This window comes from Oreochromis niloticus, linkage group LG7 (assembly GCF_001858045.2).
Source record: "Oreochromis niloticus isolate F11D_XX linkage group LG7, O_niloticus_UMD_NMBU, whole genome shotgun sequence".
Classification (NCBI taxonomy): domain Eukaryota; kingdom Metazoa; phylum Chordata; class Actinopteri; order Cichliformes; family Cichlidae; genus Oreochromis; species Oreochromis niloticus.
This window is the reverse complement of record NC_031972.2, coordinates 16,664,686-16,684,563: the sequence shown is the minus strand read 5'-3', so window position 1 is coordinate 16,684,563 and position 19,878 is coordinate 16,664,686. Positions and strand designations below refer to the sequence as shown.

Below are 19,878 nucleotides of genomic sequence, written 5' to 3'. Positions count from 1 at the left end.
TTGAAATTTCAACTTATTAAAAGTAATTTGAAATTTTGAGTTAGCTCTGCCAATCAGTAATCTACGTGAATGACGTCATTTTCTTGTTACCCTGAAGGATATGGCGCAGAGGAATGCGCACTCAAAACCGGATCGCAACAAATTGGCGCTTTCGAGAGTACGTTTGCTGATTGTAACGCCACTGAAACGGGCTTCCATATGTATCTGTTTTCCAACAGCACAAACAATACTGCAGAATCAGTGTGTACCAGTTAAAAAAAACAAAACACATTTACTGCTGCTTAGAGTACCATATTCTTCTTTGTTCGCAAGTGCATTGCTAGTTATATGCCTCAAAATGTGGTAGTATTTTTGCTTTCATTCCCAGCTGACAGTTATACTTTCCTGAGACTCTAAACTGTTATGTAATGAATGAAACCAGAGGACATCTCTTTCAAAGTGCTACAGAGGGCCAAAAATACCTTTATTATGATTTTTTTTTTTTTTTCATTTCTACCTTTTGTATTTATAGTTTTCTGTCGAGAACTTTACATGAGGGAGTCTAAAACACTGGAGACCACAACTGCTTCTCTGAAACAAAAGTGAGAAAGGGGTTAAAAATCAAACTGTCTACAAAAAAAAAAAAAAAAAAAAAAAAAAAAAAAAATATTGGGATGACAAATGATTGAATTTAAAAAAAAAAAAAAAAAAATCACAGCAATTAAATGACAAGAAGTACTTGGAGTACAATTATCTTTCATTTTACAATGTAGATAAAGATTTATTTGCAGAAGCGGCCAATACAGGTGATCAGAATATGAATCTGTCATCTCAATCAATCATAAATGCATTTTGTCAAAGCGTATCAGAAAAATTAGTTGCTCTACACACACAAACGCACACTCACACTTTTATTTCTACATCTCATAAATACAATCAATCTGATATACAAATATTTGGATAGATTCATTTTTAGCGACATTTAAAATGCAGTTTGAATCCCGGTTCTTGCTGTTCTGTAGACCACCTCTCGATTAGATCATAATTCAGTTTCTCGCAAGAGAAACTCGAGCTCGCTTGGACGAAAAGACCCTGCGGACACTTCGTTAAAATTGAAGAACTGATGGGCAGGAGGACATTGAAATAGGTATTTGAAACGCGCAGCATCCTAACACTGCAGACTTTCATTCTTCTCTACATCATCCATCATGCTTCCATTACTGAAGGGCGACTGAGGAAAAGCAAAGGGCATAGCAGACGAAGCAGTACTGACACAATTCATTCTCACATAAAACGTTGTCTCCAGTTGACAGAACACCAAAGAGCTGCACATAAAAGTCCAAAATCTGAATTAAAAACAGAAAAAGTGCCGCTCTTCTACCTGTCACACATACAAGCAATCACAGGCATCTGGACTTGAGACAGAATCGAGACAAGGGATGATCATTCTGTTAACAGTGTTACGTTTGTGCGGTAGCCGGGTAGCTTTAGAGGATCGACGCATTTACTGTACATTAAATCAAACCTACATGAATGTACAATTTCTGTATGAATGCATCCACAGATCAGCCTCCATTATTCAACTGTCAGTTTTCTATTTGGATGCGAGAAAAAGCCCTTCATGGAAACACGCCTGTGTCAGAAACACATTTAAGTCAGTAATAGTTACTGAACTGGGGAGGGGGAGAACAAAAAAAAAGAAAAAAAAAAAAAGGGTTGAGTTCTGACATGACAGATACTGTGATTATGCTCTTCTTAGGTACAGGCAGAAAGAAGGGTCCTTAAGACATAAAGCAGTTTGTCCATGTGCTTCTTTTACTTTCAGCTAGAATCCTCTGCTTTCCAACAAGTCGGCATCTTTCAGTGGGATGTTCTTTACTTCATCACTGGGTACTGACGCGGACCGCCCAAACGACCTGAGCGTACTCCTGATGGTGCACTTGTCTGAGGAAAAACAGCAGCAAGGAAAGGTGATTGTAGGGTGAAAAGTAGCAACCCCCCCCAAAAAATTATAAAGGTTTCTCACAACTGCAAAACCTTTGAAACTTTGGAGTTCATACCTGTGCAAACTGTGAGGGGTTATAAAAGGTGACGCCCCCAGCGGGTGCAGTCCCCTGGGCTCGATCGCTCTGTCCAAAGACAAGTTCAGTTACTTAAGTGTGTGTGCAGTGTCACACTAACATCACTTTAGAGCAGAGATGGAAAGCAAGACACACCTCACAAATAGATTTGATCAAAGTATTAAATAGAAGCCAAGGAAATGAGAGAAAGCAGTAAGGACACGAGGACACAGCGAGGCAGCATTACAGACCACTGTTACACAGCCATGCAAGCTTTAGGGTGGGTTAATGAAGCTGTGGGCACCCATGACAAAAAAGGAAAGGATCTGTCCTGCAACAGTCTCTTGCATACTTCACTTTTGATCTTTAAGTCAATGAGATAGTGATGTTACTGCTAACAGTGATGAAGTTCAGCAGATGCTGCCCAGTCCTGAGCCTGGTTCTACTGGAGGTTTCTTGCTGTTAAAAGGTAGTTTTTCCTTTCCACACTCGCCAAATGCTTGCTCATAGGGGGGGGCGTCTGATTTTTGGAATTTTCTCTCCATTATTGTAGGGCTTTAAGGCAACTGTTGGGATTCAGTGCTATACAAATACAACTTAACGGACCTGAATACCCGTTTACCAAGTTCATCATCTTAGGTTAGCTTGATAATTGAAGCCAAGCACTAAGGGAAGCTTAAGGTTTGTTTTTGTTTCTTTTTTCAAACTAAAACAAGCTACTTTATTTTATTTTGTTATATGTGACCATATTTTCCAAAATATACATCATGCTGTTTTGAAGAAGAATTGAAACTATTGCGTAAAACTGTAAAGTCAATATGAAAAACTCTGTGCTCATAAATCACATGGGAAGTAGGATTTTTTTTTCCCCTCATCGACTTTATAATCAGATTTTTTTCTTGCAACCAGAGACTAACCCCCTGCTGGCCACGGGAAAGAATGCAGATTTAGGACACTTTCATATAGACTTCCCTTTTTAGATCAGATGACGTAATTTTGCACGCACTAAATCTTAAACCAAATAACTGAACAAATTAAATGATACCTGAAGACATCAGACAACATTATAACATGAATCTGTATTTATGTGTAATTATATGGCACTCCAATTGATGTCAAGGCAATTCATTCCAAATCTCAATACTTTTAACTTGCTAACAGCACTAGGTTAGACAGAGAGGACAATCTTTTGAGAACTAGAGGTATGGGACTGGGACTGCTGCAGTCAATCCATTCAATAAAAACAATATATAACCAAAGTTAATAGAATTCTCATCTTTTCTACTTCACAGAAGTGTGAACACTTTTTTTGGCAACAACTATACAACTATACTCGATTATATTGTCCATTTGTGATATGTTGAGTTAGTAATGGTGAAGACAACAGGCAGGTTTTAATGGGCAAAGAAGCTTTGGGTGGGTGCAGTGAAGCGTGCTACTAGTGATGTGGAGTGAGCTAGAAGGGTGGCAGGCAGGGGTGAGACTGGATAACTTAAAGCCCAGCTAGAGGTACCTGGTTTAAATGCTGACTCACTTCGCGTGATAAAGAACTCATTGAACTAGAACGTGACAGCTACAGACAGCAGGAGGAAAATTAAAAAACAAACAAACCCATTTTAATAACCTGGCATGCACTGGATTAGTTTTCAGAATGAAAATGAATAAATCAGCATAAAACCATGGTTCATAGAAAAACAGACATGGAAAGAATTATATTAGACCAGCACATGGAACAGAGTATTATTTATCAAGGCATTTAGCATGAATATGAGGAAAGATTTTAATTCTACATGCATATAATATCATGTTCTTTCGCTCCTACATTAATATTACAAAGAACAAAGTGCACACATTGGCCACTGGCAGTCGAGCATCATGTTTCAGTTGCATTATGACAGGAGGCTTAGGCTTACCTCTCCAGAATGGGAGCCATCAGGCACTGGAGGACCTTCTGGAGCAGGTGGTAACAACATTGGGGTGAACATCTAGACAGATTTTTAAAAAGTGCAACAGAAGAAGTCTGGATGAGTAGAGCTGTTGTTTTGTACTTAATGATGACTGCCTTATATTCTTTCTCAGTATGCCGCATATGTTTTGTCTTTTTAATGCATTTTTTCCACTTATCTTTTAAAAAATGAACAACAGGAGTAAAGTTCATGATTATAAAGAATATTGAGGATTACTAGTAAAGAGTAGAGATACCTGTGGACCAGCACTGGTGTTTGGTGAGTTCTGCTCCTGATTGCCTCCTTCACTGCCTTCCAGAGGTTGTTGATCATCGGGAGCTAATCCAGGGATACAAATAAACATGGAATTATTTCAATCTTTAAAAGCAGAAAATCCTCTACAGCCACCAAATGCTGCTGGTGAAGACAAGTTATTATGCCATCTCGCACATGACACACACCTGAGCTAGGCACAAACAGGTTTGTAGGAATAGGCATTGGTGCCAAAGGAGCAAAGATGTCCGCTGGAGCAGGAGCTGGACCGCCAGGTTTAGCAGCTCTGCTGGGGTTCAAAACGTCCACGTATCTACTCTTCGTGCCTGAGAGGGAACAAACACATCTGAGTTAGAAGCGCCGTATAAGAGAAGACATGCTTCTACTTTTAGATGCATTATGCAAGGTGAAGCATGAGGTTTGTGTAGCCAAAAGCCACTCTGAGTAATCCTCATCTCACCTGCCTTCCTGGAAAACATGTTGACAGGAGGACCACTACTCGGCGGTGCAGGAGGCCCCCCAGGACCAGGAACTTGAGGCATCTTGGGGAAGACAGAGGGTGGTGGCGGAGGTGGCTTGCTCTAAGAGTTTAGAAGAAAAACTATTAGAAGTGTTCGATTTGTAAGACTTTCAGGCTTTCTGCACACTACAGGTCCAGCCTGGAGAACACATTTTCATTTTTACAGACCTCCTCCTCAGGCTCGTTCAAGTCGACCCATCTCTGCTTCTTTTCATCCCACACAATCTGACAAAGATCACAGTACTCTCATATTGGCCGCATGTACAAACAAGTGTATGAAATTTGTAGAACAGGTAACGTAAACAAGAAAAAAAAAAAAAAAAAAAAAGGTGAAAGTGTAACAGCTATAACTTACAGACTTATTTTTATCATCCGGCAAGTGAGCTTCATTCTTTCCTTTCCCAATGATCCAACCCAGCCAGCCAACCCCTTTCTGTGTGTGAAAAGATAATAAGCATTCTACTTAGCACAGTGACCACAATGCATACTGAAAATGTGAGAGCCAGTATGTGAAACTGAACCTTTTTTGGAGAGTCCTTCTTGACTTTCTTGGCCTCTTCTTTAATGGGCTGCTCGGGGATTGAGGGTGGAGGTGGAGAGGCTTGCACCACAGTTGAGTTGCTCCGCTCTCTTCCACCAGAGTGAGTAGAAGACTCCGAGGTGGTACGGGAGCGGCGTCCTGATGACTGGATGACAGAAAATACAGATATAAATGAAATGCATAGACCTCCAGATACTGCCTCTTTTAATCATCATATAATTTTTTTTTAACTTATTACACAGAGATTGTGTTTTATAAATACTGACTTGATTCCTGATATCTTTTTATCTGTTTTATGCAAACACATACAAGTAAAACATCAAAACATTGATTAATTTCTAATTTCCCAACAAGAAAATCTAAATGTGTTTTTAATGTGTGCCTCTATACTTTCCTCCTGTTTGCTATTTATTTGTTCTGTCTTAATATTTCTATTGTATTCCTGCACAGTTGGTGTGAAGCACCCACAATTTAGTTATACCTGTACAATGACAATAAAGGGCTATTCTACACCATTCTAAAAATCTATTGTTAAATAGATGGGGTATGTCAGAATAAAACTACTTGTAGGCTTAGATTTAAGTTTGTCCAGGATGTCTTGGCGAAAACATTTACTCCACTGCAGATAATGAGCCAAATCAGATTTTTTTTTTTGTTAAATGAGAATATTAGAAGTAACAAAGCAAACCTAGCAGCAAAAGCCACATTCTGGGAAATCCAGACAGCAGGTTTTAACTTTGGTATAATCACTTGATCTTCATCTTAGTTTTTAAAAACTGTCATCAGGCCTACTTTTCAAGCAAACTGTAGTGATTTAGGGACATTTAAAAAAAATCTAAAGCCAACCTAAAAATAATGTCTTGTATACAATTAGCAGCGTTGCCTTGTTTCTGAGCGGATATGCAAAGACAGCCAGTCTTTTATTGCTCATTTTCAGTTCTGATAATGACTAATATACACTAGAACTGGACAAATTAAATAGAATTACATATGATAGCAGTTAAAATACAAACATACCAAATGCAATGACGATTGTGAAGTAGTCCGAGGTCTCCCGTGACCCTGCAGAACCATAAAGATAACACACTAAGACTTTATAGAATGTTTTTGACTTTTTTTTTTTTCCTTTTTTTTTTTTTAAACAAAATGCATATAAAACAATTATAACTTTACCAAAAACAATGTATAAGGCTCTTTACAAAAAAAAGAAAGAAAGAAAAGATATTCACATTAGCAGATACTGACCATCTTAGCCATCTGATCATAGAAGTCCTTCTGAGGAGTCAGTGAGGTCCTACGTGGTGAGGATGGCATTGATTGGATGTTCGGCATCTCTACTGGTGACCGCGGTGGCTGTTCTACAGGTGGCATGTGCCCAGGAGAAGGGGGCATGTGCGGAGGCATGTGCGGAGGCATGTGCTGAGCCATCTGGGCTGGTGGATGTATAGGTGAATGGGGCATCTGAGGGTGCATGTGTGGTGACATTTGGGTCACTTGATGAGGGGGACATTGCTGCTGATGGGCTCCTGGATACATATCTGACTGCTCAGGTTGAGGTTGGAAAGTGGGAGGGGCAAAGCCAGGATCCTGTGGGGGATAGTTTGGGAAGGCAATCTGGGCTTGTGGTCCGCTAGGGGGGACCGGATAGTACTGGGGCACATCACTGGAAGGTGAGAACTGAGGAGGAGCCATTCCATCTTGGAGAATGGAAGTGGGAGCTAAAAGAGAACACAACAGATGAGATTTGACATGTTTTAAATGTGCCTGAGATTTCAGATAAATAAAAAATGCTCCAAAGGCCCCTAAAAAAAAAAAAAAAACCCCAAACAAACCTGGAGGCATCAATTGGACTCCCTGTGGTGGAGACCCAGGCAGTAATGAGCTCATGAGTGGGTTATCAGGGGCTGGGTTATCTAGCGACATGCCGTTTGGTGGGCTCGGATGGTCCAAGTCAGAGCTGGGGCTGCTGCACTCAAACTGTGTCGGAGTTGTTCTGTCTGCATTGTACGTAATCAGACCCGTCTAAGAAACACAAAGCATCAATCATTTGTTTTATTGATACAAACTGTTAAAATTGTTCACATAATTATACACAGCCTAATTTTTTTTTTTTTTTATTCAGAAGTAAAGTTTACACAACCTCCCTATATGACAACTGCTTATGTCTCAACAGAACTAAAGTACAATGTTTTTCCTTCTCCTCACTTTGATCTGTCCATCCAGCTGTCTCAGGCGAATCAGCCATTCCGGCTCAATGAACAACTCCTGCTCTGGCTTCTCCTTCAGTTGTGGATCGAAGAACCGCAGCTTTTCAGACATCTGTTGGCAAACAGTGTTACAGTAACCTTTGGCTGAATGCAATGCTGCAAAGTATTTAAGTGACTGTATTTAGGCAAAAAACACAGCTAAAGAGGAGGAGGAGAACGAGTGGATACCTGTATGATCTGACTGATGAAAACGGGGGAGTAGTAAGAAGGCTGCATGAGGACGGTCTTCGAGATAACTTCACAGTAATGGAAGGCCTGAGCGCTCAAGCCTGCCTCAGCCAAGCGGCATGCATAGATCAATTTAAACACCTAATGAGAGACAAGAAGAACAGAAGAGAGTTATACTTCTTAGTAATATAACATGATAAACTTCACTGTAAATATTGCAGTCATGTATAAAGTTCTTGGTTTATACATATTATTTATTGGTTTGTCAACTGGTTTAAAAAAAAAAAAAAAAAAAAAAAAAAAAACTCACTTGAAAATTGGGCAGTGAACAAGGTTGGGAGCCTAGAGACTGAGCATACTCATAGGCTTCAGTCCTTTGGATTGCTTCATTAGTCGCAAATTGAGAAAAGGGCAAACTGAAAAAACAAAGATGAGGTTACACATGATGTTTTCTATAAAATGTGAGGACTTTTAAATATAACATCTTGGAGCTATGTGGGTGTGGTTATTGCATTAACCTGTGGTTGGAGCCAATCAGGACCATCTTGGTGCTCTTCTTTGTGAAAACGCCAAGACCAACTTGAGCCATCAAATAGCAGAAGTGTGCTGCATCAACCAGGCCCTTCGAAGCTGGCATGAGACAATATGAGTGCAGACAGAGTTTAAGGGTGCACGTTTGTTGCCAGCGCTCTTGATTACTGAATTCTTGACAAAACCCTACCAAGTGTGTCGCCCATGGTGGTAATTGTGCGAGTATCCAAATCCAGGGTGTGTGTGAGGTTTGACAGCACCATGGCCAAATGAGGACGCCAGTCTCCCCACTTCTCCTCCCCGCAGCACTGTGTGGGAACAAGACATATGTTAGCCAGGGCAAAATAAACACGCCTTTTTTTTAAAGCAAGTGTCTAAAGCTACAGTACATACTGGAAGCGATTTATTGCAACCAGAGAAAGTGAATGATATTTGGCACCTTCGAGTGACTACAGGTGAAGTGGGTAGGACCTGCAATAAGCTTTCAGGCAAGTGACTGAAAAGACTACCAATGAGAGTGAAGGATACCATTGATTGATATATGGCCTGCTAGTAAATACATTAGAGCGTCATCTAGGCAACCAGAGCCAGTCCACAAGTGACTGTGAAACACTTCCAGTGTGTTTGGCTTAAGGAGGGTAAACAACACTTACGGTGGCTGACGCAGGCATCCTCCCCGACATCAGCTGGTATACTGTCTGAAGAGGGTCGTTTATGGGCAAACTGTTAGCAAACCTACACAACAAAGACACACAAAATAATATAATAACAATCATAGAACAAATAGGACCAAAGTTAATTATTCCCACATCTGATTCTTTACCTCGTCATGACTCGGGCATGAGTCCTGTTGTCCATCTTACTGGCCAATAGCAGGGCATGGCCCCAGAGACCTCCCTTCATGGCTGCTTCTAGTGCATCCTAATTCAACAAAGTTCAGGTATTTAAAATCTTGCAAGTTAATACCTCATACTGCATTTCTTATGTACAATTTTACCTTCTTTCGGCCAAACAGCAGCAGCTCCCTGAAGCGTTCTGTTTCTTTGCCGAAATTTTCTGGGACAGTCATGAAAGTGTCCGACAGTAGAGACAGCGGTCCGGCTCCAGGCTCTTCCTCAGCTCTCGCCAGTGGCTCGTTATTAAAATCAATCAAGTTGGCTTCATTAGGACTCTTGCCGGGAAGCCAGACAGAGCGATGCTCCTTCAGCAAGAGGTCAGCAATATCTGTGCCCACAACAGTCTGAGGAAACAGTACAAATTAAAACGTTGTCTCAAGCAAATGTGAAAAGCCACAGTCTTGCCTTCATTTCAATGTATGGTAAGTTTAGTGGTGCCTGCACAGTCTTACCCCATTCTGTCTACATAGCAGCATGATGAAGTCCCAGAGAAGGCGGGCAGAGTCTCTGTCTAAGAGGTTGTTATCACGGGAACACTCCAATGCTTTGTTCTGGGAGAATTTAATCACGTCCACCTTGTGAGTCTCTTCCCTGATGGACAAGATGGAATATTAAAACAGAAAAGCAGTCAATGATGCATTCAATATAAATAGGGAGCTTTAGGCTCTGGCTAGGAATTAGATATATTTAAATGCTGTTATGGCCCTGGCCATAAGTTGAATCCTGGTGGCTGTTTTTTTTTTGTTTTTTTTCCTGTCTGTGTCTTTAAGAGGCTCTCCAGGTTCTTCCTAATTGGAAAGCTGGCTGCTGCTGATTGGCTTCCTGATCATGTGGCTGCTTTGAAAATCCCTCACCAGCAGTTCTCCCGGGGAAGCAACTGACAGCAGCAGCAGACCCGACCTTGGCCTCCAAAACCCTCTGTGATTTTTGTGCTTTCCTGATTATTGAGCTTTGTAAATAGATTATGGATCACATGTAAATAGGTGCACCGTTTTCTCCTGTTTATTCAGTTAGGGAGTTAGGGGTAGCACCTCTCGTTTGTTTGGTTTTTGTTTCACCTAGGTTTTAGGTAGCACCTCCCTTTTTGAATGTTTGCTATTTTGGCATTTGTTCACCCCAGAGTTAAGCTTTCAGTTTGGACAATAAAACGACCTTTCAAAACTTTAAGTTTTGGTCCTTCTATATCTGTGGCTGAGTGGGACAGTGTAGGACCTCTTTCACTAGCATGTGCTGGATCACAGAAGGACTGTTTTCTGTAGTACCAAGCGGTTCATTTTTTGTTGATGCCATCTCCTCACTTTTGCTTTCAAAAATCGTGTTCCTCACCAATTGCCACTGCTGGGGTCTTCAAAAGATTTTCATCTGTTTTAATCTGATTTTCCTTCTCAGTTTCTTCCATTTTCACTTGTGATTCATCCACTTTTCTGAGCCTAGACTGGTGTACTCTGACATAGGTTCCTCCATGCCTGACAAATATTACTACACCATCTTGGCCAATGACCACATCTGGACCTTTCCACTCATGACAGTCTGTCCTTTTATAATAGACTTCGTCCCTCATTTCATATTTGTCATCAATGGTTTGCAGCTGTTTGCGAAGGGCTCTTCGTATCTCTCAGAGCATTCAGCTTTCAATGTTAGTCCAATAATCAGACAATTGACATTAGAACTCCAACATTAATGGTCGCCTTCCTTTGCACAACCACCGAAAAACCAACCCTCCAAACTTCTACTCCCCTCTTTTCCACCTGCGTGTAGCCCGCCCCCCCGACACTTGTGCAGTAGGTTACATACATCTTAACACAAAGAAGGTAGAATTCCCTTACTTGACAAGAGGTCCAGGGAAAGCTCGCAGTTCTGCCTGATCAGTGGTATCCTGCAGCATGGTCTAAAAATACAGGCACAGGATATAATAATTCTTCAAATGTCCTTCAGATTATGGTCATATATATTCCCAAAAATCCACAGAAGCATTCAGTGTAAGTTTACGGGCAAATGCTAACAGTTACTTCAGGGCTTCTATCAGAAGATAATGGATATCATCAATACTGTTCCATCTGCTAGTCATTGTTTATGAATGAAGATAAATTCAAATTAACAAGAAGTTAAATCACTGTTAGACAACAGCTGATGGTTTTGAGACTGCATTTTAGCTAATGCAATCTCTCTTTTGCTCTTCGCACAGGATGTTTACCTGCATACTGCTCAAAGGTTATTGGTCAGTATTACTGGGATTATGAGCAGACATCTCGTCTCTTTCCTACTTTATGGGAAAAGCTGTGTGAATCAACCCATACAATCTAGTGGTCTTTAAGTGTCAGTGATTTCAGATCATTTAGTGTTGTACATTTAACATTTTGTGTCTGCTAAAGTAAATCCGCCATAATCTTAATGAGATAAATAATGGAAAATAGAAAAAAAAGGAAGAATTTTTTCCTTAAAAGACAAACAGCTCATTAGTTTTAGTGCTGCTTATTTTGCTAGGTTTATTGAAACCGGAGTAATACAGTCTCAGGAACATCTTCCAAAAGACCCAAAATAAACAAACAAAAAAAGCCAACCAAAAAACAAAACAATATATCAATGAAATATGGTCTGTTAAAGCCATACCTCCAGGTTGTGGATATCAACTAGAGCAGGCTGTCCTGCTGAGGGCAGATTTGGCAGAACCTGAACAAGGTGTCCACCAGGTCCAAAACGAGCACAGCGGTGTGGTATGGTGAACTTTTCTGGGGTTGCAGGACGAGGAGGAGCTAGAGGGGAAAAAACAAAGAGAATCAGACCACTCAACTCAGCTAAGGACCCAGCTGGCAATTTGGGATTGGCTTATAAATGAAAACTGCTTCAAAGAGTGATGCAGCACTTACGCTGCTCAGGGGCGATCCAGGTGCTTTCGGTGGTATACCCAGAGGGATAGTACTGGCTATAGTTGTGAGATGCATCAGTCTGATCTGGGTACTGCCCATAGGAGTAATCCACAGCCAGAGTGGATGATGTGTTGTCATATGCTGCTGACACCAAGTCAGGCTGGCTCCTGTACACTTGACTCTGCAACAGAGAGAGAATTATTATTTATAATGCAAACAAAACATTATAAAAAAAATACATGGAAAAAGAATTTGTAAATTAAGTTTTGCTTTAACAATATTTCTACAGTAATTACTCAGAAATTTTGGCCAGGTCTCCATTTGTGGTTCAGCCAGATAACTGCATACACAGAATACTTGTGAGGCATATGAGGAAAAAAAAAAAAAGATTGCCTGTTGCGATCGTGAGCTGAAGCTACTCCGTCTGCTGTGGTGACTGTGGGAGCTGTGTACGCTGTGGACTGACTGTTCACTGTGGACACTGCGCCGGTCAAAGTCATCACCATAAGCATCTCCCTGACGACGGTAGTCCTCATCAAAGCTGGCATCGTAACCAGGATAGTACTGCCACTGGTCCTCATAGCCAGTTTTCCTGTGAGTGAAATGTTGTAAACTGAATTTAGATTTTCTTTTTCCCATGAGACACGCATGAACAATAACACTTCTTACAGTGCCTTTTATTACTCACTGTAAATGTACATTAATATTATAACAACTCCATGATGTGCAAACAGTATTCTCTGCATACCTGGTAGGATACATAGATTGATTGCTGTAGCTGTCTCCCCTTCTGCTGTCATCGTAACCCCAGTAGGACTGGTCATAGTATCCTCTATATCTGGGGTCATAGTGTCCATAGTATCCTTTACGCAGAAAATATGAAACGGAGACAGGGAGAGATATGAATTAAGAAAAAAACAAAACAAATAAATATTCAAAACTTTCAACACTATGAGCCATACCTCCAAAGTACTTGGCATAATTTGCATAATAATCACTATAGGCACTTTGGTTTGCTCTGTGGTAATCCTCGTGATAGCCTTGCCTTAAGGGGAGAGAAAAAAAAAAATCAAAGATAAGGTAATGGTGAATGAAGTAGTACAATGTATTAACACAGATTTTTTACATCCAACAAAACCAACATCACGGCAGGCGATTCTTTAACTTGCAAAACCCTCTTAAGATACTTAAAAACTCAATTTATAAATCAGAAACACATGAAAAGACAGTACACACCATGCAAGTCATCTTGTGAGTTTCACTAACCTGGATGATGGCCTGTCAGAGTACTGGCTGGCTCTAGAGTTAGGACGCTCTGGTTGAGGCTCTCTGTACTGGTAGTTTGGATCACGATAACTTTGGGTCTGCCCCTCATATCTGCCATACCAAGGATCTACTCTGTTCCTGTATGGCCCAGCCTAAGAGATAAGAGCACCAATATAGGACTTTATAGAAATTGGGAAATAAGTATTCACATGCTAGGTTAAATAAAAGGACACCTTATACTTACTTGATAATACGGCTGTGCTCTAGGATCCCCAGATGGAGGTGGGTACTGGCCAGAAGGATATGGTGCTCTGCTATCTGGGTAGTCTCCATAATTATTATAATAGCCACTATACATCTGACCCGGTGCTGGTGGAGGCCCATAGCCTTGATGGCTTCCTGCAGAGGACGGTGGGCGAGGTGGCTCCGCAGGAGTCGTCTGTGGAGCCCCTGGAGGACCTTGGGGCCCGGGAGGGTATGTACTAGCAGGAGGAGGAGCATTTCCTGCAGATGGCCCCTGTATTGGAGCAGGATACTGGGAACTGGGGGGTTGTGCTCCACTCGCTGTAACAGGAGGAGCATCTTTTTGTCCGTGCTGTGCAGCCTGAGAATCTAATGCCTTAGGAGGTTCTGCTGCAGGCTGCTGGGTGTTTGGAGCTGTTTGAGAGGGTGCTGGTGGTACCTGTGTGGTAGATGAAGAAGTTGGAGTCTGGACAGAGGCATTCCCTTCCACTTTTAGAGCATCTTTGGTGACCTGTAGGTAAAATCCATTACTAGATTGTGGAGACTCGTGAAGAGAGGAAGGGTGCCCAGAAGCCTGGCTCTGGGCTTGTGATTGGTGCATAGAAAAATCAAGCAGTTCATAATTTGATGGCTGATTATGATTAGAGGAAGGATCATTCACAAGAGAAGTTTGCAGATTAACTTGGAGAGCAGAGTTTCTCTCTCCAGCCACTGATTGGCCCCTTGAAAGAGGAGGGCGGACAGGCTGGGGATGCGGCGACGCTGTGATTTCTGATGTCGTAGCTGCTGTGTTGTCTCGAGTCAGATTGAGCGGACTCTGATTAGAAGCCGAAACATTGAAACTCAGGATTCCAGGAGAAAAAAGTGGATTTTGATTACATGTTAATGAAGCTGGTTGGGAGGTAGTGGGACCCTGCCCCTGTGCAATCAATCTCACAGGTGGGGTAGTTTCCCTAAGGCTACTTTGAGTGGCTGCTTGAGGAACGGTACTAGGGGGAATCACACTGTAATTGGACACTGGCGGGGCAATGAAAACAGGTTGGTGAAGCGAGCCAGACACAAGGAGAGATGCATAGCCCAGGTTGCCTTGAGAGTCACTTGGCTCTGCCTCACTCACCTTTGGCGGGTTCTCTAGATTCTCTGAGTGCTGATGCGAAGGTGGCTGGGTTCTTTGGGAGGGCTGCAGGTCCAGTGGACCATCCTCTGGAGGTTGGATAACATCAGCACTTGGCTCTCGTAATGGGGCAAGAACTATTGGGGCAGCAGGGGCGAGGAGGATGTTTGCGCCCAAGGTCGTAGGATCATTCTGAGCCCACAGAGTAGTGGCAGGACTCTCACAGGGCTGATTAACTCCATGAGCACGGGATGAAGGTCGAGAGTGAGAATAGACCACTGGGTGTGTCAAAGGAGGTACGCCACCTCCAGCACCTGCAGGCAGAGGGTGCCCTGAGCCATAAACATTTTCCATATTGTCTGGTGGCTGCTCCATATTACCTGGTGCACAATCTGCACCCCCTTCTGCTACCATTTTAGCCCTGTCAATCTCAGCGGGACGCACCCCGACCCCATGTGAGCGCACAGGTTCGAAAGAGCTGTTAGCACTGGCCTGAAAAATACCGGTTGGTTTGGGAGGGCTAGGCGTGGGGGGCCACATTTGCTCCAGGGAACTCTGCTGAACACCCACATCTCCAGCTGGAGAAGTGTCAATCTGTTCAAAGTAGCCTCCAGCTGCAGCAGCCGCAGCAGCAACAGGCTGATTAGGATCATCAGAGAGTCGTGAGCTTTCCTGTTGAATAAAGGTGCCCACCACTCCCTGGTGTCGACGAGTACCTGTTCCACTCCCATGGCTCATGTTGCTGTAGTTGGACGACACACTGGCAGATCTCATTGGTCTGGGAATTGAATCTGGAGTCTCCAGGTTGGGTCCAGTTTCAAACTGCTCAGCACTGTGGGGTGCAGTAGAAGCAGGACTACTATGGATTTCACTGGGTAATACTTCTTGGTTTGGAACACACTCCAAATTCTCTACATGGTCAAACTGTGAATCAGATGGCTTCTGAGCATTTCCCTGTGATGGTTGATTGCCATCGATCATGTAAGGTAGTTGTGAGTGATCTTGAAGAAAAGCTCCTTGGTAATCCGAAGAAACATCTGCATGACTACTGTGTGACTGCTGGTTGCTGTGAAGTTGAAAAGTTCCAGCAATACCATTTACTGCCTTATTTCTCTCTCCAGACAACATTTCCTCATTTTCCACATCATTGTCTTTGAAGAACATTGAAAGTGTACCAGATTCCTGGGAATGTGGAAGTGGGGCTGGGACAGTACTAGAACTAGAACTAGGCCCAGCCCCAGGCCCAGGCCCAGTACTGGTTGCAGGCTGAGATCCAGCGGCGTCAAGAAGGGGCTGAGGATGACCCATACCAGTACCCATTTGATGGTAGCCCGAGTCCTGTGGGGGCTGGTTAAACCACGGATCTGGTGCAGCAGAGCTCTGACTGAAGTAACTCTGTGTTTGGAAATGGGAATTATGCTGTTGGGGACCATTTGGGTCTGGCCACTGAGAAGTAGGAGGTTTTAATGGATTTTGAAAAGGAAGTGAAGCCTGATTCTGAAGATGTGCAGGTTGGGTCGGAGGGGTAGGGGTGTTGTGAAGGGGTGATGGGCTGTGGGAGGGGTACATCTGGGTTTGTAGAGGCATATTAAATGGCTGTGGTACAGGGTCACTAGTAGGCTGGAAATAGTTCTGAACTGATGGGGGGCGACTTCCGTGATCAGGGGCCCACTGGGAAGAGGAGGTGGTGACCGGTGGCAGTGGCTGGAAGGGCACTGGCAGAGGACCAGACTGTCCTTGAAATTCAGGGTTCAAAGGTGTCTGACTAGGTTCTGAGGCTGTAGCCATAGGTGCTGACTCTGTGGATGCGGATGGTATCTGTTCTCTTGAATTAAAATATCCCTGTTCATTATGTGAGGATATGTATCCAGTTGGACCAAGGGGTGGGGTACTGTGAGGGTTAAACAGGGTCACTCCAGAAGCAGCACCTGTGGCACCCTCCAGTGTCTGTGGTTGCGGAGGCAGCCCTGAGCCAGGTTGATGGTACATGGCATTAGACGGTGTTTGCACTGGTGCAGGGTTGCTGTTAGATACTGTTGGGAGGCCACCTGCAGCCATAGGGGGAGGAGCTCTACTAAAAGCAAAAGGGTCTGTCATGGGTTGAGCAACAGGAGGCATTGTGGCAGGAGCTGCAGCAGCATGCTTGTAAGGCCTGGTCCTGCGGAACATATTGGGCCCAGAAGGAGGAGGGCCAGATGCTCCTGGTGGTCCAGTCCGGGGAGGGGGCTGCATGTCCGCGGAGTTAACAGGTCCGAGGACCAGGTCACTCTAAGAGATCTCACTGAAGACTGAAGTCAGGCGTAGCTGAATAGAGACAAGAAAGAGGAAGTGATTAACAAAAAAACCCTGCCTCTTTGGGATACTTTACCACACCTTTGTTTGCGTTTTAGCCTGTGGTCCTATTCAAACCAAACGTACAACGTGGCAAGTTCTACATCAGCCCTCAAGATGCTGTGGTGGGTAAATACATACAGTGCTCAATTCAATACAACACACCTGATTTACTGTAATGCATACTTGGTATACTAGTATATTATCTACTGTTAATTAAATGGTCTGTAGAGCATTTGATAGTCATCTTACTGGTAATATATTATGAACCAAAGCACTGATGTAAGTCTATACACTTGTATAGTGTATATCACCCAGGTGAGGAAAATATAATATATGAAATTTATGAAAATTTCCTTAAAAAATAAACAAAAACAGGAAACTTAAGTTAACATCACAGATCTCATGGAGGCTGCAAAGTTGAGTAGCTAAATTGTTTCTTTAAAAAAAAAAAAAAAAAAAAAGCACCTGCTTTTGCGTCAAATGCAGCTTTTAGCAGAAAGTCAAACTGAACTGCTCTACTGACAAGAGACCACAGTGCCATTTCATCTACAGTTGTTTCTTGAGTTCAGGTAAGGATGAAATCAGCCAAACAGGGGTGGAAGCTATGATTAAAATTATTTACACTTAGCATTAACTGGTCACATGAGTCGTGCCACTACCCTTGTACAACATGTGTACAGCTTTCTCAGTTGAAATGCAAAAGTTAATAGTCGACAGTCATTTAAATCACGCCACTACAAATGTAATACGTAGCATTAAGATCAAGGCCATGTATATTATTTGTCAAACAGAGATACTGAGCGTGTCTCAGTAGGAAGTTGAGTCAAGCTAACACGGCCTGTCAATAAGTATTTCAAATGCTAGATTTGGAGAGAAAGAAGACACGGAACTAATGTAACGTAGGGAAGTACATTTGGCCAGACGGGCTCTACCGGGGAGATCCCGGATCTTCCCGGCGCTCTGGGATATAAATTTAACCAAGAGCCGTTGCACCCTCTTAAGCTTCGTATCGTTAGCACCGCAGATCTGCCAACTTAGAAAAGTCACAAAGTTAGCGTTGTTAGACACACGCTCCCTACTTCTTATCACTATTTGCCAGTTGTTCCAATATAGATGGCTGCTAAATCTCTTTGGTCTGGCACGACATTAAGATAGTGTTACACATTAAGCGACAGTCGGGAAAAGGTCCGGTGATTGGTACAACAGCTAACGGGAACCGTTCGGTGCTCCGTATGTCCCAAACGCCGGAGCCAGCAAATCACTAACACCTAAAGTCTGCCCGAATTTGCCCTTACACCAGCAGTTCTGTGAGTCACGAAAGGCGTAAAATTTCGGCACAAACTCAACATTGACATGGTTACACAGAGATAAGTTACAGGTCACTGGCCACTCGTCGAGCATAATTTAACAGGTTCACAGCCTGGTCAGCTAGCATTAGCACTGCTGCTTACTTAGCATTCCTGGCTAACTAGCCTGCGCTAATCACAAGGTAACAGTTCCGTGCCTGCCACATATACCCTATTAAAACACCTAGAGTAAAACATTGTTAGTTGTGTTGCAGATACACTCTTACCCGCTGTCGGAAATGTGTACAGAAATGAATAAATTCTTACAAGTATGCTGGACAGTGAGTGTGACACACCGCCACCATCTTCAATGAACACATCCTACTAGGCTACGTGTACAAGCAGCGTCACGGGCCAAACAACGACTGCGTCGCAAGAGGGCGGGGTTTATTAAATACCCTTTCCGTATATTTATCATCCGATTCTATTTAAGTGCAAAATTAATTGAAATATGGTATTTTGACGACAATGCCATACTGAAAACACCACACAGTCGTGTTTGACTTGAACATGGAAACTGCAACACAATTTTAATGTGTTTAATGTGTTTAAAGGGGAATAAATAGGGAATTCAGATTCTAATAATAACATATCCTATGATATATCAAGTTCATGCTAAGCTATGTGTGCAATAAAAGAGTATAACAGGCCGCTCGTGTTGCGTGAGGCATTATAATAGACTATCATAATAGACTATTTGTACCACTCAGTGTGCAATTAAAGCATGCAAAACGGGTATTTGTCCACTGGGGAGCACTATCGTATCATCAACCTGAAATCCACTTGCTCCTTATTGGCAGAGTAGGTAGGAATGAGCCACCAAAATAAAATGATCTTCACTTGTTCTTGAATATTGTGGCATAGAGTGACAGTTTGTTTAAATACCTGGTTCCACTTTTTACAGACGTTAACTAAAGCTGAAGTATAGTGGGATTTGGTCTCGTTAAATCAAGTCAAGCAAGTCAGAGCAAGTCAAAGTCAACCTTATTGTCAGTTCTGCAACATATACAGAACATAGAAGAATAAAAAAAAAATCCCCCAGCCACAGTGCGAAACTATAGTGAATCAAAAATAAGAGAAAATAGGGTAATATAAGAATATGACGTACAGGTATAAATATACATACATATTGTATCAAACTACAGCTCTGAATTGCATGAGATATATACAAGTAGTGCCATATATGTCTTAAAGTATATGAGTTGTACAAGCATTCTTAAAGTTATATAGATTATTGCAGATTTTTGTATGAAAATATGAAGTATAATTGAATTACTAAAAAGTCTGTGTACATTATTGCAGTTGAGACAACATCAGTATGGGACTGAATATTTAGATAGCAGCAATATTCTCTTCTGCAACCAACAGCAGTAGTAAATATAAAGACTGGATTCAAGACACTTGTGTGCTGTCTTACTGTTGTCTTATTGGGAATGTTGTTGATCTTGAATGTGAACTTCCACAGACATAGTATGTAAAGTTCAGTTTCCACATCAGAAGCAAATGCAGGGGATTGCAAGAAAAAAA

At 42.3% G+C, this 19,878-nt stretch overlaps 1 protein-coding gene across 4 annotated transcripts; it reads right to left on the bottom strand.

Annotated features, from left to right (window-relative positions):
• Positions 1 to 472: 472 nt before the first annotated feature.
• Positions 473 to 18,722, bottom strand: sec16a (SEC16 homolog A, endoplasmic reticulum export factor). Of its 4 annotated transcripts, none has more exons than XM_005456206.4 (31): positions 18,619 to 18,722; positions 13,559 to 16,975; positions 13,315 to 13,466; positions 13,011 to 13,093; positions 12,797 to 12,911; positions 12,442 to 12,640; positions 12,049 to 12,229; positions 11,792 to 11,934; positions 11,008 to 11,069; positions 9,634 to 9,772; positions 9,283 to 9,525; positions 9,109 to 9,206; positions 8,939 to 9,020; positions 8,476 to 8,593; positions 8,273 to 8,384; positions 8,065 to 8,170; positions 7,755 to 7,895; positions 7,525 to 7,638; positions 7,152 to 7,341; positions 6,565 to 7,037; positions 6,337 to 6,381; positions 5,300 to 5,464; positions 5,134 to 5,211; positions 4,947 to 5,003; positions 4,719 to 4,839; positions 4,447 to 4,584; positions 4,242 to 4,324; positions 3,953 to 4,024; positions 3,553 to 3,612; positions 2,040 to 2,108; positions 473 to 1,923 (listed from the first exon to the last, which is right to left on the bottom strand). In XM_005456206.4, the coding sequence occupies exons 2-31, from the start codon at positions 16,901 to 16,903 to the stop codon at positions 1,855 to 1,857; spliced, it is 7,053 nt and encodes a 2,350-aa protein (XP_005456263.1). In that variant the 5' UTR covers positions 16,904 to 16,975; positions 18,619 to 18,722; the 3' UTR covers positions 473 to 1,854. The 4 variants fall into 4 exon arrangements, with proteins under 4 accessions (XP_005456263.1, XP_013130669.1, XP_005456264.1 ...); XM_013275215.3 differs by having other exon boundaries at positions 3,574 to 3,612; XM_005456207.4 differs by having other exon boundaries at positions 18,579 to 18,711.
• Between the last annotated feature and the right edge of the window lie 1,156 nt (positions 18,723 to 19,878).

Excerpts from the sequence above, each read along its gene's own strand:
- sec16a (XM_005456206.4), bottom strand. The coding sequence starts at position 16,903 with ATGCAGCCCCCTCCCCGGACTGGACCACCAGGAGCATCTGGCCCTCCT. Across the intron at positions 7,896-8,064 it reads GTTCACTGCCCAATTTTCAA|GTGTTTAAATTGATCTATGC; the intron begins GTGAGTTTTTTT and ends GTCTCTCATTAG. Across the intron at positions 4,585-4,718 it reads CATGTTTTCCAGGAAGGCAG|GCACGAAGAGTAGATACGTG; the intron begins GTGAGATGAGGA and ends GTTCCCTCTCAG.